At 34.5% G+C, this 15,238-nt stretch overlaps 1 protein-coding gene across 4 annotated transcripts in view; it reads left to right on the top strand.

Annotated features, from left to right (window-relative positions):
• The window catches only part of LOC113779069 (UPF0481 protein At3g47200-like), a 94,317-nt gene extending 79,144 nt beyond the window's left edge, over positions 1 to 15,173 (top strand). The window contains exons 2-3 of one of the 4 annotated variants that reach the window (XM_027324496.1): positions 13,309 to 13,788; positions 13,981 to 15,173. In XM_027324496.1, the coding sequence (XP_027180297.1) occupies positions 13,344 to 13,788; positions 13,981 to 15,047 (1,512 nt within the window). In that variant the 5' untranslated portion in view covers positions 13,309 to 13,343 and the 3' untranslated portion in view covers positions 15,048 to 15,173. Of the gene's footprint in view, positions 1 to 12,920; positions 13,193 to 13,308 lie in introns of those variants that run through there. The other 3 variants (XM_027324495.1, XM_027324494.1, XM_027324493.1) reach the window with 3 other exon arrangements.
• The last annotated feature ends 65 nt before the right edge of the window (positions 15,174 to 15,238 follow it).

The following is a 15,238-nucleotide window of genomic DNA, read 5'->3' as shown; positions in this document are numbered from 1 at the left end:
TGATTTAAGTGTGGGGGAGTTTGATAAGTGACTAATTTACGTGATAATTGTATGACATTTTATATTATTTTTAGTCACTTTGGTTATATTATTGGAAGAAAATGAATCATTTTGGTTATAATTGGTGAAAAATGCTTTTAAATGATTAAATGAGGTTTTTATCACTTTTTACTTGGATTTTGTGTATTTTGACAGTTTTGACACATTTTCGTATTTCGGCTATAACTTGAGTTACAATGATCGGATTGGGATGATTCTTGAACCCATTTGAAGATAAGAGATAGATCTACAACTTTGGTGAAGACATCTAAATCCAGTTTGAAGGTTTTCCAGGTCAAAATGCCGAATTACAATAGCAAATGTCTACTGGTCGAAGCTGAAACAGGGCAATGAGCAGTCAAGGGTGTTTCGGTCATTTCTCAGCCTACACAGATCCAAATGAGATGATTCTTGATGCATTAGAAAGATAACTCAAAAGGCTACAACTTTCGTGTTTTAGACATGAGCTGGTTCAGCCTCTAACATCAAGAAAAGATTGGTTGAAGTTGGGCCAAAAACAGAGCAAGTGATCCACACTCGGATCCACTATTCATCCGAACCTTCGGTTGTTTCTGGGTTAGTGGATCCGAGGTACTGTAGCAGCTCGGATCACTGTAGCAGCCCAGATTTACTGTAGCAATCCGGCCTGAATTTGGCCGGATTCCTGGCCGGATTGTGGTCAGAAAAGGCTGCTCTGTACGCGTAAAACTCAATTTCACCCCCACCAACTCACATGCGTTGCAAGACATGTGAGAAACATTCCCAACTGTAAAAGGGAGATGTAATCCTCATTTCTTGACCACCTTTCATGATAAAAAAGCCAAATTCATTAAAAAGAGAGGAAATGGGAGTCCATAGCAGAAAAATAGAGAGTGAGCTACGGGAGAAAGCTTGAGTCTGCAGAAATGTAGCTCTTTCATCTCCCTGGTGTTAGTTTAGCTTAGTATAGAGTAGTGTAGCTTTTCCATTCTTGTTTATTATCTAGATTAGGATGAAGATGAATGATGAAGAAGGCAAGGAAGAAAGCTCATGTGACAAGGGTTGTATTCCTTCCAAATTCTTTATCTTTTGTATTTGATTCCAAGTTTAGTTAATATACAAGTTCTGGATTTTGTGTTCATTATGTGTTTCTAAAGTTTATACCTTGGGTTTGGTTGAACTTTCTATGATTGTTAGTGTTAATTGTTTGGTTATTTGATTGCTACGATTTGAGCAAGTTATTTAGCACTTTGGCTCTTTAAATCATGATTAATCTGGTACCATTAATTGTGATTATCTAAGGTGTTGTTTCTGCAATGAAAATTGAGATTTAACACTAGTTCAAGAAGTGCTAAACATAGGAAGTACACTCACGAAAGTAGAGGTGCATCTATGTGGTTTTTAGTGATTTATTTCATGTAATTTCATTGAAGAAATGAACTTGTAACTAATTTCATAACCATGAGAATAGGTATGGATTAGTTATAAGTATAATTGATTCACTACGAAAGTAGGATTCAAATGCATAAGGAAATTACACCATAACTAGCCTAGATGTAGTAATTAATGATCCAAATATAGCACTTGCATGAGTAGTTGGGGATACCACAACCTAAGGAGCTTTCATTTGTCATTTTGTATAATTTCAGTAGGTTAAATTTGTTATAATTTATTGATAGTCTAAATAATAGAGAAGCTTTAGTAATACCGGTAATTGTTCACTCTTCCCTGTGGGATCGACCCGATATATACCCTAAACTACTAGTTGATCTGTATACTTGCAGTGAACGGGTGTAATTCGGTATTTTTTAGCTTGCACGTATGTAAAATACCCGTCAGGAGACCAACATCATTTCAACCACAGGGGTGTCAACTGGAGTATGTTTCTGATCTGATCAGGAATAATAGATGGAATAGAGTGCTGGTATTCAAAACTTTCAACCCACAAGATGCTGAGAGAATACTGAGCATACCAATAAGTATGACTGGAATAGAGGACAGCTACTGGTGGAAGCACTCTCAAAATGGACATATTCGGTTCAATCTGGATACAAGACTTGGATGAAGAAAAAAGAAGTAGAGAGATCAAGAAGGCGGAAGGAAGCTGGAACAAGCTATGAAGGAACCAATCCTAGGATTTGGAATTCATTGTGGCAGCAGAATGTAAGTCAGAAAATGAAGGTTTTCATTTGGAAATGCCTGCACAGTGGTATCCCAGTCAGAGAGACAATCTATACTAGAACAAGGCAAGGGAATCCCATATGTACCGGATGCGGGGAGAAGGAAGAAACAATTGAGCACATGTTGTTCCAATGCAACAAGGTCAAGGAAATCTGGAAAATGGCACCAGTGCAGTGGGATGGAATAGCACATCTATCAGACTGCTTTACCAAATGGTGGATAGCAATTCAGTAAGCTCAAGACAGCAGAGGTGTTGAGGATCAAGTCAATCTCACCATAAACATACTCTGGCAGATATGGAAAGCTAGGAACGACATAGAGTTTAACCATAAGGAGAAGGAGCCTTTTAAGATAATAGAGAAGGTGCTAAAGGAATGGATAGAATTTGATGAAGCTAACAAAGGGAAAGATTCAAGGAAGAACACTCAAGAAACAGAGCTACAGCAATGGTATGATCAAGATCAAAATGAGAGCCATTTTGGATTGATATTAAAGATCCACACCAGTCTGGACAAAGGACAAGCAGTAGTAGGGATCGGAATCTCAGCAATAGACAACATGGGAAGATTGCAAGCAATTTGGGCACTTAGAGAATGTTCATCAGGCGACACTTTACAAGACCAGGCTGTTGCAGTTAGGCTAGCTCTACTGAAAGCTGGAAGCCAAGGTTGGAGGAACATCAGAATGGAACTGGACAACCACAAGCTGGTAGATGCCATAAAGGAATCAAGGCTCAACAATCAGCAGATGGCTACATTAATAGAGGACATTAGATCAATCTGTACTTTGTTTCATCAGTGTTCCATCTTTTTGCCAACTCTAGGAAATTAGAATGTATTAAGTTGAGCATTTATGCTCTAAACATCTGGGTAGATGAAGAATGGGTAAATCCCAATCTTAGATGCTAGGCATCAGTGATCTTGTGGGATAGTTTGTCCGTTTGATTGGACCCTTGTCCAAATACTGTAAAGTTTACGGATATATATATATAAAGCTAATGTTTCGACAAAAAAAAAAAGGCTCTGCCAAATTTTCCTCTTTTCATTTCCTATTGTTCATAAAAGACTCCAAAGCCCAGACCATTCTTAATCAGCAAAAGAAATGCAATCCATCTGTGGCACCATGTGGGCCAGGGTTTGTGCAGCTTTTAGGGGTCTCCCAAGTGTGTAGCAATTTTCTCCAATAGGTCCCCTTTTTAGCACTTTTTAGTTTCATTTCCTGTAGATAGGTCCAAATACCAAATATAAGTATATGTTAACAATTAAGCAATATTTGGTAAGGACAAAGAGGAAAATTAACAATAAAATTACTAACAATTAACACCCTATCAACTTTGGCTCAGTAACCACAAAAAAAGGACTAAGACGCTTTTTGGACTGTAGTTCGAGGGTTTAAACTCCACTTATAGTAAAAAAAAATCTAAAGGAAGTGTCAGAGCACCACTTTAGTCTAACCAGGTCTCTATACCTGCTAGTGAATAGAATATATTAGATTATAGGAATATTATTGTTGCCGCAAAAAAAAAAAAGAATAGTTTATCACTTATTTTTGGAACCAAGTTTTATTTAGAAAATTCAGTACCATTTAACTAATTCAGATGTTCTATTTTAATTATCAAACGCAACTGAACATATTAATTGAACCCATTAAATTTAAATGCTGAATTGAATTACCAAAACCTTAGTCTTATGCAACACTTAATACCTACACCTCCTTACGTAGTCCCGACTCAAAACCACTAACCTAATCGCTCTGATACCAACTTGAGTCTTAACTACTAAGTTTAACAATTTGGGATCCCTTCTCGCTTTCTCAAGTATATCCCAAATTGTATTTGAGTATTTAGATTCTACTTAGTCTCCATCTCTTATTTTTTGTTGCAAATTTTTATTGCTCCTTAACTAAACTCTAGTTCAATTGGAGGTGATATTACCGTAAAAATCATTAACTCCACTTCATTGCATCCTAAACTTTAATTTTGGATACCTTATACTTTAAACTCTTAATTTTGGACATTTTGTACCATAAACTTTTAAGTTTATCTCATTTAAATTCAATCAATGACAACATTACTAAAATTAACGAAATAGAAGACCCTATAAATTAATGATATTATGTTGAAAGTGGCCAAAATAAGCTAAGGGATTACAGTTAGAACAAAAAATGATATATTGTCATTAATTTGTTCCATCTCTTATTTTGTTAATTTTGCTAAAAGTATTAGTGATTAGGACCATATAATTCAATGATAATATGTTGATGTGGTCAAAAAGAGCTAAAGAATCACAACTAGAATAAAATGATACAATGTCATCAATTCGCATCATTTTTTTTCTTATTCATTTTGCTAACAATGACATTGATTAGACTTAAATGGGATAAATTTGAGAGTTTAGGATGTAAAGTATTTAAAATTGAAAGGTTAAAGTGTAAAATGTTTAAAATTAAAGTTTATGATACAAAATGAAAAAACAATACAAATTTGGAAGTGCAAATAGAGTTTGTCCCAAAAATCATAAAGAATCGAATTCCCATAAGAGCTAAGTATAGGATTTTTGCAGGCCCATTGTTAAATTTGGACATAATTGTTTGAGATGATTGCAGTTAGGTTCCACATAATGGACTTGGCTCATCTCTAATGAATTCTCTCTCCATTCTCGCAATGTATATTCTTTTTTTTTTTGTCGAAACGATATATGATTTTATAGATGAAAAGAACATTTACAGTTTCAAGTAAAGACTTGAGTGAACTTTACAACCAGTGCATACTAACACTGAGGAATCCAAAATTCCTGATCAACAACAAAGTCTAGCGCTTGCACGCTTATCCTATGAGTAATATGGTTAAGATTCCTATTAATTAAACAAAAGGAGCACATACGAAACAAAGACTTAAGACTATAGATATCCTCCATCAGGGTGAGCATTCGCATTTCCTGAGATTTCCTTTGCTGGAGGAGAGTAAACGTTACCTTGTTCTGGATTTGCACTTCAATCTTCTCCAACTTCTGGACAGCAGCTTTACTCATCAGTAGTTTGATTGCTACGAGCTCATCCAGGACCTGGTGTCCAGAACTTCGTTCTTGCAACATCCACCCTCGTATCATGTTTTGATTGTCCATTGTTATAGTGACACCTATCCCAAATTGAGGAGTGTATTTGCTCTTTTGTGTTGCAAACCTTAGTCTCATGAGGCCTTCGATATGTTGCTGTTGTTGAGGGGATTCCGTCTGGTCTCTTGTTTCTCCTGAGGCCTTCTCGCAATGTATATTCAGATGCATGACATGCGCCTTTATTTATTAATAAGAGTTAGTATTAGTTAAATTTAAAATAATCATGTTCCTTCCTAATAAATAAAAATACATGTCATATATCTAAATATATATTATAAAAAATGGAGAGAGAATCCACTAGAGATGAGCCAATTCCTCGTGCAATGACTCCCCATGGGCAAGCAGGTGTGACTCTCCGGTCATAGTAGTACAAAAAATCATTTTTAATAGTATTTATTAAGATATAGAATCATGATTAAAATCAATAATACTATTATTATGCAGTTCCTATCGTGGGCCATGATTAAAATTCGTTTCCGTCAGTTGGGCCATGTGTGTAGTTCCTATCATGGGCCTGCAAGAGTTTTCCGACACACATTAGGATCCAAATTTCGTTACCCGTCTATCACATTATCCATTTTTTTTTAATTTTTAGTTAGTACTCCCACCACTTGATTCAACTATATGTTCTCCTCTCCAAAATTTATTAGTTTGATTTTGATTTTTTACGATTGACGGTTAGTTTGAACGAAAAAAATTAATGGTGACAAATTAACCCAAACCATCGGGGAGGGGGGTTTATATCTACATTTTTAAAATGATAGGGGAATTATGTAATAAATCACCAAATTACAGGGGGATAAAAAGTGATTTATCCTTAAAATAAATTGAAAAAAAATTGCGGATCATTAGTGTGTAGTTATGAGAGTACTGTTCAGTTTTTCTTGGGCTACATGGTAAAACATAAAGAAAGTCTTTTTGGAAGAAGATCAAGAATTGTGCGTCGGAAGTATAAATAGCAAATATAGGAGATTTTTGAATTTTTTTCAAGTATTATTGTAGTATTTTTTTTATTATGTGTAGAAAGTGAGATTAAAAAAATCATTGAAAAGATTTAAAAAAAATGTAACTGAAGAAACCATATGTATGATGCAAGTAAAAAATTGTTTGGAGAGAAAAATAACATATCCAAACAAAATCTATCAGATTTTATGGCCTCACTCCTTATTTACCTACTTTGTCTCTACTTCCTCTATCGAATTCTCCTACTTTGTCCCAAGAAAAATCTCACAATATTCACGCCTGTTGTTTATCAATATTCGATAACAAAAAGTCATAACAAAAGAGTATGTGCAGTAAAAATTGGTTGTATGGAGTCTACTTAAAAAGCTTTCCCAGTACTGACTGTTGTTTGGTCCTTAAATGATTAAGTCATGGTACTTTTGTGGTTCATATTTAGTTTGTTTCAATGGTTGCATGAGTAAAATAGAAGACTTTATTTGGACTAAAATGTATATAATCTTTTCATAATTTGGACTAAAATGTCAAAATGACGAAATTTATATTTCATAATAAAATCAACTCAGATGTCAAATGTACTCATCTGTAAAGTTTAAAATTATTAATTAACTATAAGGGATTATGTATTTTGAAAATCATTTGTGGGTTATGTGGTATAGCATTAAAATATAATGGGATTATGGAGTAAAATACAAAATCATAAGCAGTTAAAGTGTCATGTATATTATATTTATTTATTTTGGTCATTTCAATCATTTTAATTTTTAAATAAGGTTATTCTCGACATTTCCTTAGGAAGCCCATACCATGTAAAGCGCAAATTGATAGAACGCTAATTTAGCATTAATTTTGTTATAATTTCCTTTTCTTATTGGATTGGATATTGCATTAATGGACATATTTTGTTTGAATTGTATGTTTAGGGGATATTTATCCAATTGGAGAAGGAAAGTGCAGAAATAGTAGCTTTTAGAAGATTTTCCTCCAAGTAAGTGTGGACGCGTGAGAAGACATCAATCAAGTTCGGAGTGTGCGGGATTCTATGCGGGGTAGTATCCTAATTCAAGTGGGAGTCGTCATCATAACTGGAAGATGATATTATCTGCCAAGTTTCTAATTAGTAATTGGGTTGGTTTAGGAGGCTTTTAAGCACTTTGTTTTGCTATCTTTTAGGAAGTAGTTTTCCTATGGTAGGAGATTTCTTTGGAATCAATCACTACGAATTGTGAGAGAGGAAGTTGAATGTGTTTTTAGAAAGTAAATAAGAGGGAACAAGGCCGGATCCCGCGTGATTAAGAGTTGGGGCCAGCAACAAATTCGCAGGCACTTAGGTCTTTTATTTTTCCTCCTGAGCCGACTTTTAAAGGGGAGGAAAACATTAGAAAAGCTCGGCTATTATTTTTATTCTTGGACGGCTGGTTCTCCATTAACCATTAATGGAGAACTAGCTTCTTAATTCTAGTCAAGGGACAACTGAGGATTTGGTTCTGCAATTATTGTGAGATCAAATTTATTTTAATCGCTTCCTCATTTATTGGTATTTATGTGTTTCCTGTTTTTAATTGTTATAGCCCTTGTGTATGATTGATTAGTGCGCAATAATTAATTATTCATATAGGCTATTTTGCTAATATAGGGGTAATTAAATCCGTAATTGTTCGTTATCTCTATCTTAGTAGCAACTGGCGTAATTAGGTTTATGTCAGGGGAACATATGATCTAATTTAAATAAACCCTCGTAACGTGTTTATTAGTTAGGATTGGGCCTTTCTAATTTTTAATGCAATCAAGAAATTAAATCCTATGGTCGTACCTAGGGTTGTTTCTGGGTTAGAGAAATAGTTAACGGTCGTACCTTAACTATATAAATGTGGAATTACCTATGCATCGATGATCAGTGTATGAACCATTCTGAAGTGTATCCTTGGCTAGAATTCTCCCAATTATTTCTGTCAATTAATTATTTTCTGCATTTAATTTATTTAGTTAGCATTTAATCCAAAAACCCCCATCCTTTGAACTCTAGAAGAAACGAATTATCCCCAATCCCTGTGGATTTGACCCTACTCACTGTTATATACAAAATCTGTATTTTTCTCGAGTAGGTATTTATTATTGTACAGGTTCGGCACCTGTCACAAATACCTATAACTAATATTAGTATATTCAATTTATATGACTTTTATATAATTTTCATCTAAAATTTTCTTGTACCATCAAACATTATTATGTTTACCTGCCTTGAAATATACTATATGCAAAATCTTATACTAAGACCATGTTTGATAATCCAATTCAGCACTTAAACTTAATGAATTCAAATCTTAACATGTTCAAACACGTTTGATAACAAAAAATTAAACATCTAAATTAATTAAGTGACACTGAATTTTTTAGACAAAACTTGCTCCCAAAAATAAGTGATAAGCTATTCGCTTATCAATGAATATTATGTACGCCCAAATGTGTTAGATTTAATATTTAATAGTTCAATAATTTAATGGATTTAGATTTCATATTTCAGATTTCAGGTTTCAGTTTTTAGATTTCAGTTTTATCAAATGCACCCTAAGTGATGTAAAACTTAAGCGACAAAAACAAACTAATAAATAATTCATCTCCTTAATTTTAAGGATTTTCATGTTTATATCTATTATTTAAAAATACTATAACTTGGAGTTGCTGTTTATAGGTGGACTTATACTATGTGAACGTAATTCGGTGTGATTACCAAACTTATCTAAGTATGTTTTGCATAGCTTGATACTCAACTAAAACTAAACGCAAGTTGATACTAAGGAATCGAAGTTACAAGCTCATAACAATAACCACATGCTTTAATTGTAGAATGTAATAGTTTTAGGTACAAGTAAAACATAGCAAAACTACTTAAATAGATAAGAGATTCCACATTTTGATTTATTTTGTTGCCTCAACATTAGCCCACAATTTCCTTATCCATGTATATCATGTACCCCGACTTTTACATGTGGCATGATTATGCTGAATTTTGATGAGCTTTGGAGATATTAGTAGTATGTTCCTAGGGTTCTCAATCTTAATAGGTGGTACTCAAATGGAATTTTTTTTTCCTTTTTTAGGTATACTACTAGATACTCAATTCTCAATGTTATAAGTTGGTAGTATTTTCACCAATCGGTTTTTTAGTAACAATAAAAGTACAGATGACAGTTTTCTTAGGTACACATTTAATTGTAGGTGATGATTAAGTTCATTTATTTAAAATGCTGCCAATTTCCTGTGAAATCTCACTAATGTATTTTTGCCTTCAGTATTATCTTCACTGTCCCTGTCAAGAATCCTACTCGTAGATAAGGTGCATGTTTAGAGTAACTATGTCAAAACTTGACTGCTGCCGTACCATGAATAGTACAGCCAACATATTAAAACTTTCCCCCTCTCAAACAATTTGGCAATCCCACTTGGCTCTTCCGCCAATACCTAAGTTGCTAGCAATTTGGGTAGTGTACAAACTTACTGATGAACTCTTTTTTCGTGTCATGAAATAAGTTTCGGCTTGTTGGAATTCCAAGCAATGCAATGCAGAAATATGTAGCAATATATTTCGTATCATGAAATATGTAGCAAGCAATTCAGACCTTGAAGCTTGCTGGAATTCCAAAGCTTGCAAACATTCCTATGCCCAAAGCTGCCTCCTAAACAATGTTTTGTGTGAGAAGTGCTCTCTTCCCATATATACCATTTATTCAGCTGCCTCTATTTCTCGAGTTGAGACTTTTTTCCCCCCTTACATTCTGGGAGAATTGAAAGACACTCACCAAGTTCAAGGACCTTAAAAAAAAGAAAAAGAAAAAGAAAAATTTGTAATGGAAAACCTCTTGTTTCACTAAAAGAAAGACAAAAACTTCCTTCACATAATAAAATGAGGACAAATACAGTTCATCTGGTCTTCTATCTTTTGAATTTTTTTTTCCAAATGTTCGTGCGTGTTTATGAGCTATGGATTCCCATCCGAATATTTCACCAACGGCTCACTTATTTAATTTTCTTTTCTCCTTGTAATATACTAAAATAAATGCTATATACTGCTTCAGAAGAACAAAAATCATAAAAGACTTGCTATAGAATACACATACTAATAATTATTACTCTACCACATTCATGTTTATGTTTGTTAGTCAAAAAATCCGAGAGTTCCTAAACTATCACCGTTGTCTAATTTTAATCCTCGATCTAAGTATTATTGTTTCTAACCGACCCCCTACCCTTCATTTTTCTTTAACCTCTGCATAAGATTTCTCCACAAATCTTTGAAAAACCGAACTTGAAATTTTGCTCCCTATGCTTTTTGATTGAGAGGTTGTATAAAAATGCCCTTCGGTTCCTGCTAGACCTACGTCTAAAATGGTCGTAATTCTTTAAATTGTGCAATTTTAATTGTTCAGAAATCGATTAGAGGCAAAGTTTAGATTAGGGACCAAAAGTGGACAAACTGTGATAATTATTTATGAGTTCCCTAAATTTTTTACTCTGCATTTATATACTTTCTCCAATTAAATTTACTTTTTTTTTTTTAAATTAACACCTGAATTACATGTCTTCGTGCTCATTAAATTAAAGAGACCCTGGTCACGTGTTGACGTGCAGTCCATTAAAGCAGCAAAATTTCGATGGATGGTTCGCAGAAAAAGAGAATAATATAAATAAATGGATTTTACACGTTTATTGCTTTCTTTTGAGCGAATTCAAAATGTGACTGTTGGCTCCGTTCCGTTGGTTGTCATAAGTGACTGGGATTCAGATCAGGTCGCAGAAGTGTACTTCATCTTTTACTTTTCTCACATATGACTTGCTATATACTGCTTCACGTATAAAACGAATAGTAGCAATGGAAGGAAATGGTGTAGATAAAAAAAAAAAAGCATAAAAGAAGAAAGAAAACAAGGGAGAAGCAATAGAGTTTTCAGTAAATCTCTTTTCAGTAAACCTACTCTGTCTCTACTTCCTCTATCCAATTCTCCTACTTTGTCCCAAGAAAATCTCAAAATCTTCACGCTTGTTTATCAATATTCGATAACAAAAAGTCATAACAAAGAGTATGCCTAGTAAAAATGTGGTTGTATGGAGTCTACTTAAAAAGCTTTCCCAGTACTGACTGTTGTTTGGTCCTTAAATGATTAAGTCATGGTACTTTTGTGGTTCATATTTAGTTTGTTTCAATGGTTGCATGAGTAAAATAGAAGACTTTATTTCTAGAATTTTATCCACCATGTTTCCCATCTAATTAAGATTGTCTTCTTCCAAATGAAATTCCTTGTTTGAATTGCTAATTTCTAGAGATTTTTTTTTTGTAGAAAATTTCTGTAACAATTTGATATATATGAGATAAAAAATAATTAAAAAATATTATCACAGAAAATATAAAAATTTTTCTAAGAAAAACTTCAATCCAAGTGTGTTTTTCATCAGAATATGAGTCGAACACTTCATTTATTTATTTTTTAACTTCCTTTTCTACTCTCAAAAAAAAAAAAAGAGAACAGTTTTTTTTAGTACATGTTCATCTAAAATATATCCTTACCCACTATTTCACAAAATTTTTTATTTCAAACACAACCCATTCTCCCAGACAGGCTATCACACTAAAAGTTCTCATGTGCCTGTATTGGCAACTTTTCTTCTGCACACTTGTACTATAAGCTTTACCCATGGTTTTGTACAAGTTGAATTTCCAAACCAAACAAAAAGAAAAAGAAAAATCAAACAACTATTTCTTAATTTACTTCCAATTGTTGGTCAAATTTTGGATGGTCGGATATCCGACCCGTGAACCAAAATTTGACCATATCCACAAAAATTGGGTTAGTCATTTTGTGATCTGTATTCAAATCTGCTAATGTGGATATATGTATTATGCGGATCAGATCAATTAGATATCTGATTTGCATTTGATTCTTAATTTTTTTTTAAAAAAACTAAAAATTCTAAAGATAAAATAAATTTTAAATATATTAGAGTTTCAAAAATATTATATAAATGAGTTTTTAAATATTATATAAATACATAGTATGAGTTTTTAATTATAAAAAAAGTTTTTAGTCGAAGTTAATCTTTTTTTATTGCAATTGAAAGTAACTTCCATATTTTTTTCCTTATTTTGATTCAAACAAATAAGATCAAATATTTCATTTACAAATTTTTTGTCAACAAATTTTATGACAATATGTTTAAAAACTTAATATTGCATACAAAGAAGCTTGTTTTGGAAGAGGACATAAAAATAAAATAGGAAACAAGGGATAAAACTATTTTAAATTCATGAATTTAATGTATAAATATTTTTAAAAATAACAAAATACTATGCTGGGCAAATTAGATATCTGCGAATCACTAAAAAATGATTTGAATCTAATCTGCATAACTCTTTGACTTGAATGTGACCCGATCCGTCGGATCGGATATCCACTAATTCGGATCGAGTCCCGGATCGGATGTGCTTTGCGGATCACCGGGTCAAGTTGTATTTAGCACCGTCAAGGAAGGTTCGATGCCTGGACAATTCAGATCCGTCTACCAATGAATATGCACTATTGTCTATTGTGAGGTGTTTGGATTATTAAGTAAGGCATACTTTTTTTGTTCAACAAGTCAACGGAGAGGGGCGGTATTCCGAGGCACGTCTCTCCACGAGAACTGTTGTACATTGTAGTTTACTGAAGGAAATTGCTTGGCATCTTACGTAGCAATTTGGATGTATCAGCTAATACATATCTGATCTGCATCTTCTCAAGAATAAGACTTAAAAAGTAGTAATTCATTCTTTTCACGAGCTCGTGCTGCACTATAAAATCCTGGCCAGGCCTCAAGTGCATTTGTAACTCGAGCAAATCAAGATTACTCGCAGATAACTACGCAAATTGTTGGTTTTCGGGTAAGATGTAAGTAATCTGAACGAGAGTTGAGTAAATAGCGAGTTTAATCTTGCCATTATTGTTCTACTTTACCTTTTCTGAACCAACTTTGTGATTAATTTTCTGTCACTTTGGTCCTGCAGTGGTATTCTGATTCTACTCAACAACATATGCTAAGATGTCTGAGCACAAAGGAGTAATAACTAGTATTGATCAAAAGCTTTTTGGGCTATCAAATTCATTTGACAAGCAACGGATTTTCAGAGTCCATCATAAACTTCGCAGCCAAAATGAAGTGGCATACGAACCACAGATGTTCTCTATCGGGCCTTATCATCACGGTAAGGAAAACTTGGTAAAAGCGCAGACGTATAAGCTGTGGTACTTGAAAGAGCTTCTCCTTCGAAGAGGCGAATCAAGTACTGAGAGATACATCAATGCCTTAAAAGCCCTTGAAGAGGGAGCTCGAAGTTGGTATGCAGAAGAAGATATGATTGGTCTTGGTAGCGATGAATTTGTGGAAATGATGCTACTTGACGGGTTCTTTATCATTGAGCTTTTGAGGAAATATGCTGGTTGGCGCCGGTACAAAGAGTATCCCGTCAATTACTGCCCAAAACAAGGTGATCCCATCTTCCTGAAGCGTAGGATAATGGGATGTCTGTTCAGGGACATACTATTGTTTGAAAATCAACTGCCTTTCTTAATCCTGGTTCGTCTGTTTGAAATGACTAAGTCACCAGGTGGAGCTGAGGATGAGAACCTCGTTGATCTTGCCATTTTCCCTGATTCACCTCTGCATTCTTTTTTCCCAGGTGAGAAACCTGTACCATTACCGAATCCTACCACAAACATTGCTGGAAATGTTGGAGATGTCGTTCATCTTCTTCACCTAGTGCACGAGTGCTGGTGTTGGTCATTTGCTGGAAAACTAGCAGGTGGTAATCGAAGCCCAGATAACGGGGATCCACAGGGCCTTCGTTCTACAAGAGGCGGGTGGTTGGAGCTAATGAAAAAATCCTCAATCAAGCTACATAAAATTGCTGGCAGCGTACGTTGGTCATTTGCTGCAAAACCAGCAGCTGATGATCGAAGCCAAGAAAACGGGCATCCACGTGACATTTATTCCACAAGCGGCTGGGATTTGGAGAAAAGGGTATCCGCAATCCAGCTACACAAAATTACTAGCAGCTTGCACTGTTTTTCATTTGCCGCAAAACAAGTAGCTGATCATCAAAGCCAAGAGAATGGGGATTCGCAAGACAATTGTTCCACAAGCGGCGAGGTGTACGAGCACATAAAATGCGCAAGCGAACTGCAACAAGCCGGGATAAAGTTTGAGACGGCTAACAAAAGTGTATCGTGGCTGGATATTGCTTTTGAAAAAGGGGTAATGAAAATCCCGACTCTGGAAGTTCATGATGTTACAGAATGCGTCTTCAGAAACTTAATTGGGTTTGAACTTTACATGATTAATGGACTGTATGATAGAAGATATGTAATTGATTATCTCACGTTCATGGATAGTCTCATTGATTCCTCAAGGGATGTTGAAAAGCTTCGACACAAAAAAATTATAACCAAGTGGTTAGGTGATGATAAAGCGATATCTTCAGTGTTTAATAGTCTTGTGAAGGAGGTCGAGACTGAAGCAGCCAACGATTTCTTCTGTTACTCGAGAGTTTTCAAGCAAGTGAACGAGTATTCTAGCCGGCGTTGGAACATCTGGAGGGCTCATCTGATGAGGAATTATTTCAATAACCCCTGGTCCATCATCTCATTTGCAGCTGCTCTTGTGTTGCTCATTCTGACATTTGTGCAGACCATATTTTCGATCCTACAATTCAAAAGCGAGCCCAGCTGTGGATGTAAAGTGTCCTAATAAATAGAAGTTATTTTGAATTATTTTGTGCGCTTTGTCTCAACTTCGTTCCCTCATTCATAGTCGATGATGTGCAATTGAGTGGTATAATATGCTCTTTGTGCCAATTCAGGCTTTTTCATTTAACTGGAAAAGACATGTAAAAATTTGGTATAGTCATTAATCCTTGGCTAACACACACGTCCCCAAGC

This window comes from Coffea eugenioides, chromosome 8 (assembly GCF_003713205.1).
Source record: "Coffea eugenioides isolate CCC68of chromosome 8, Ceug_1.0, whole genome shotgun sequence".
Lineage (NCBI taxonomy): Eukaryota > Viridiplantae > Streptophyta > Magnoliopsida > Gentianales > Rubiaceae > Coffea > Coffea eugenioides.
This window is presented reverse-complemented; position numbering and strand designations above follow the sequence as displayed.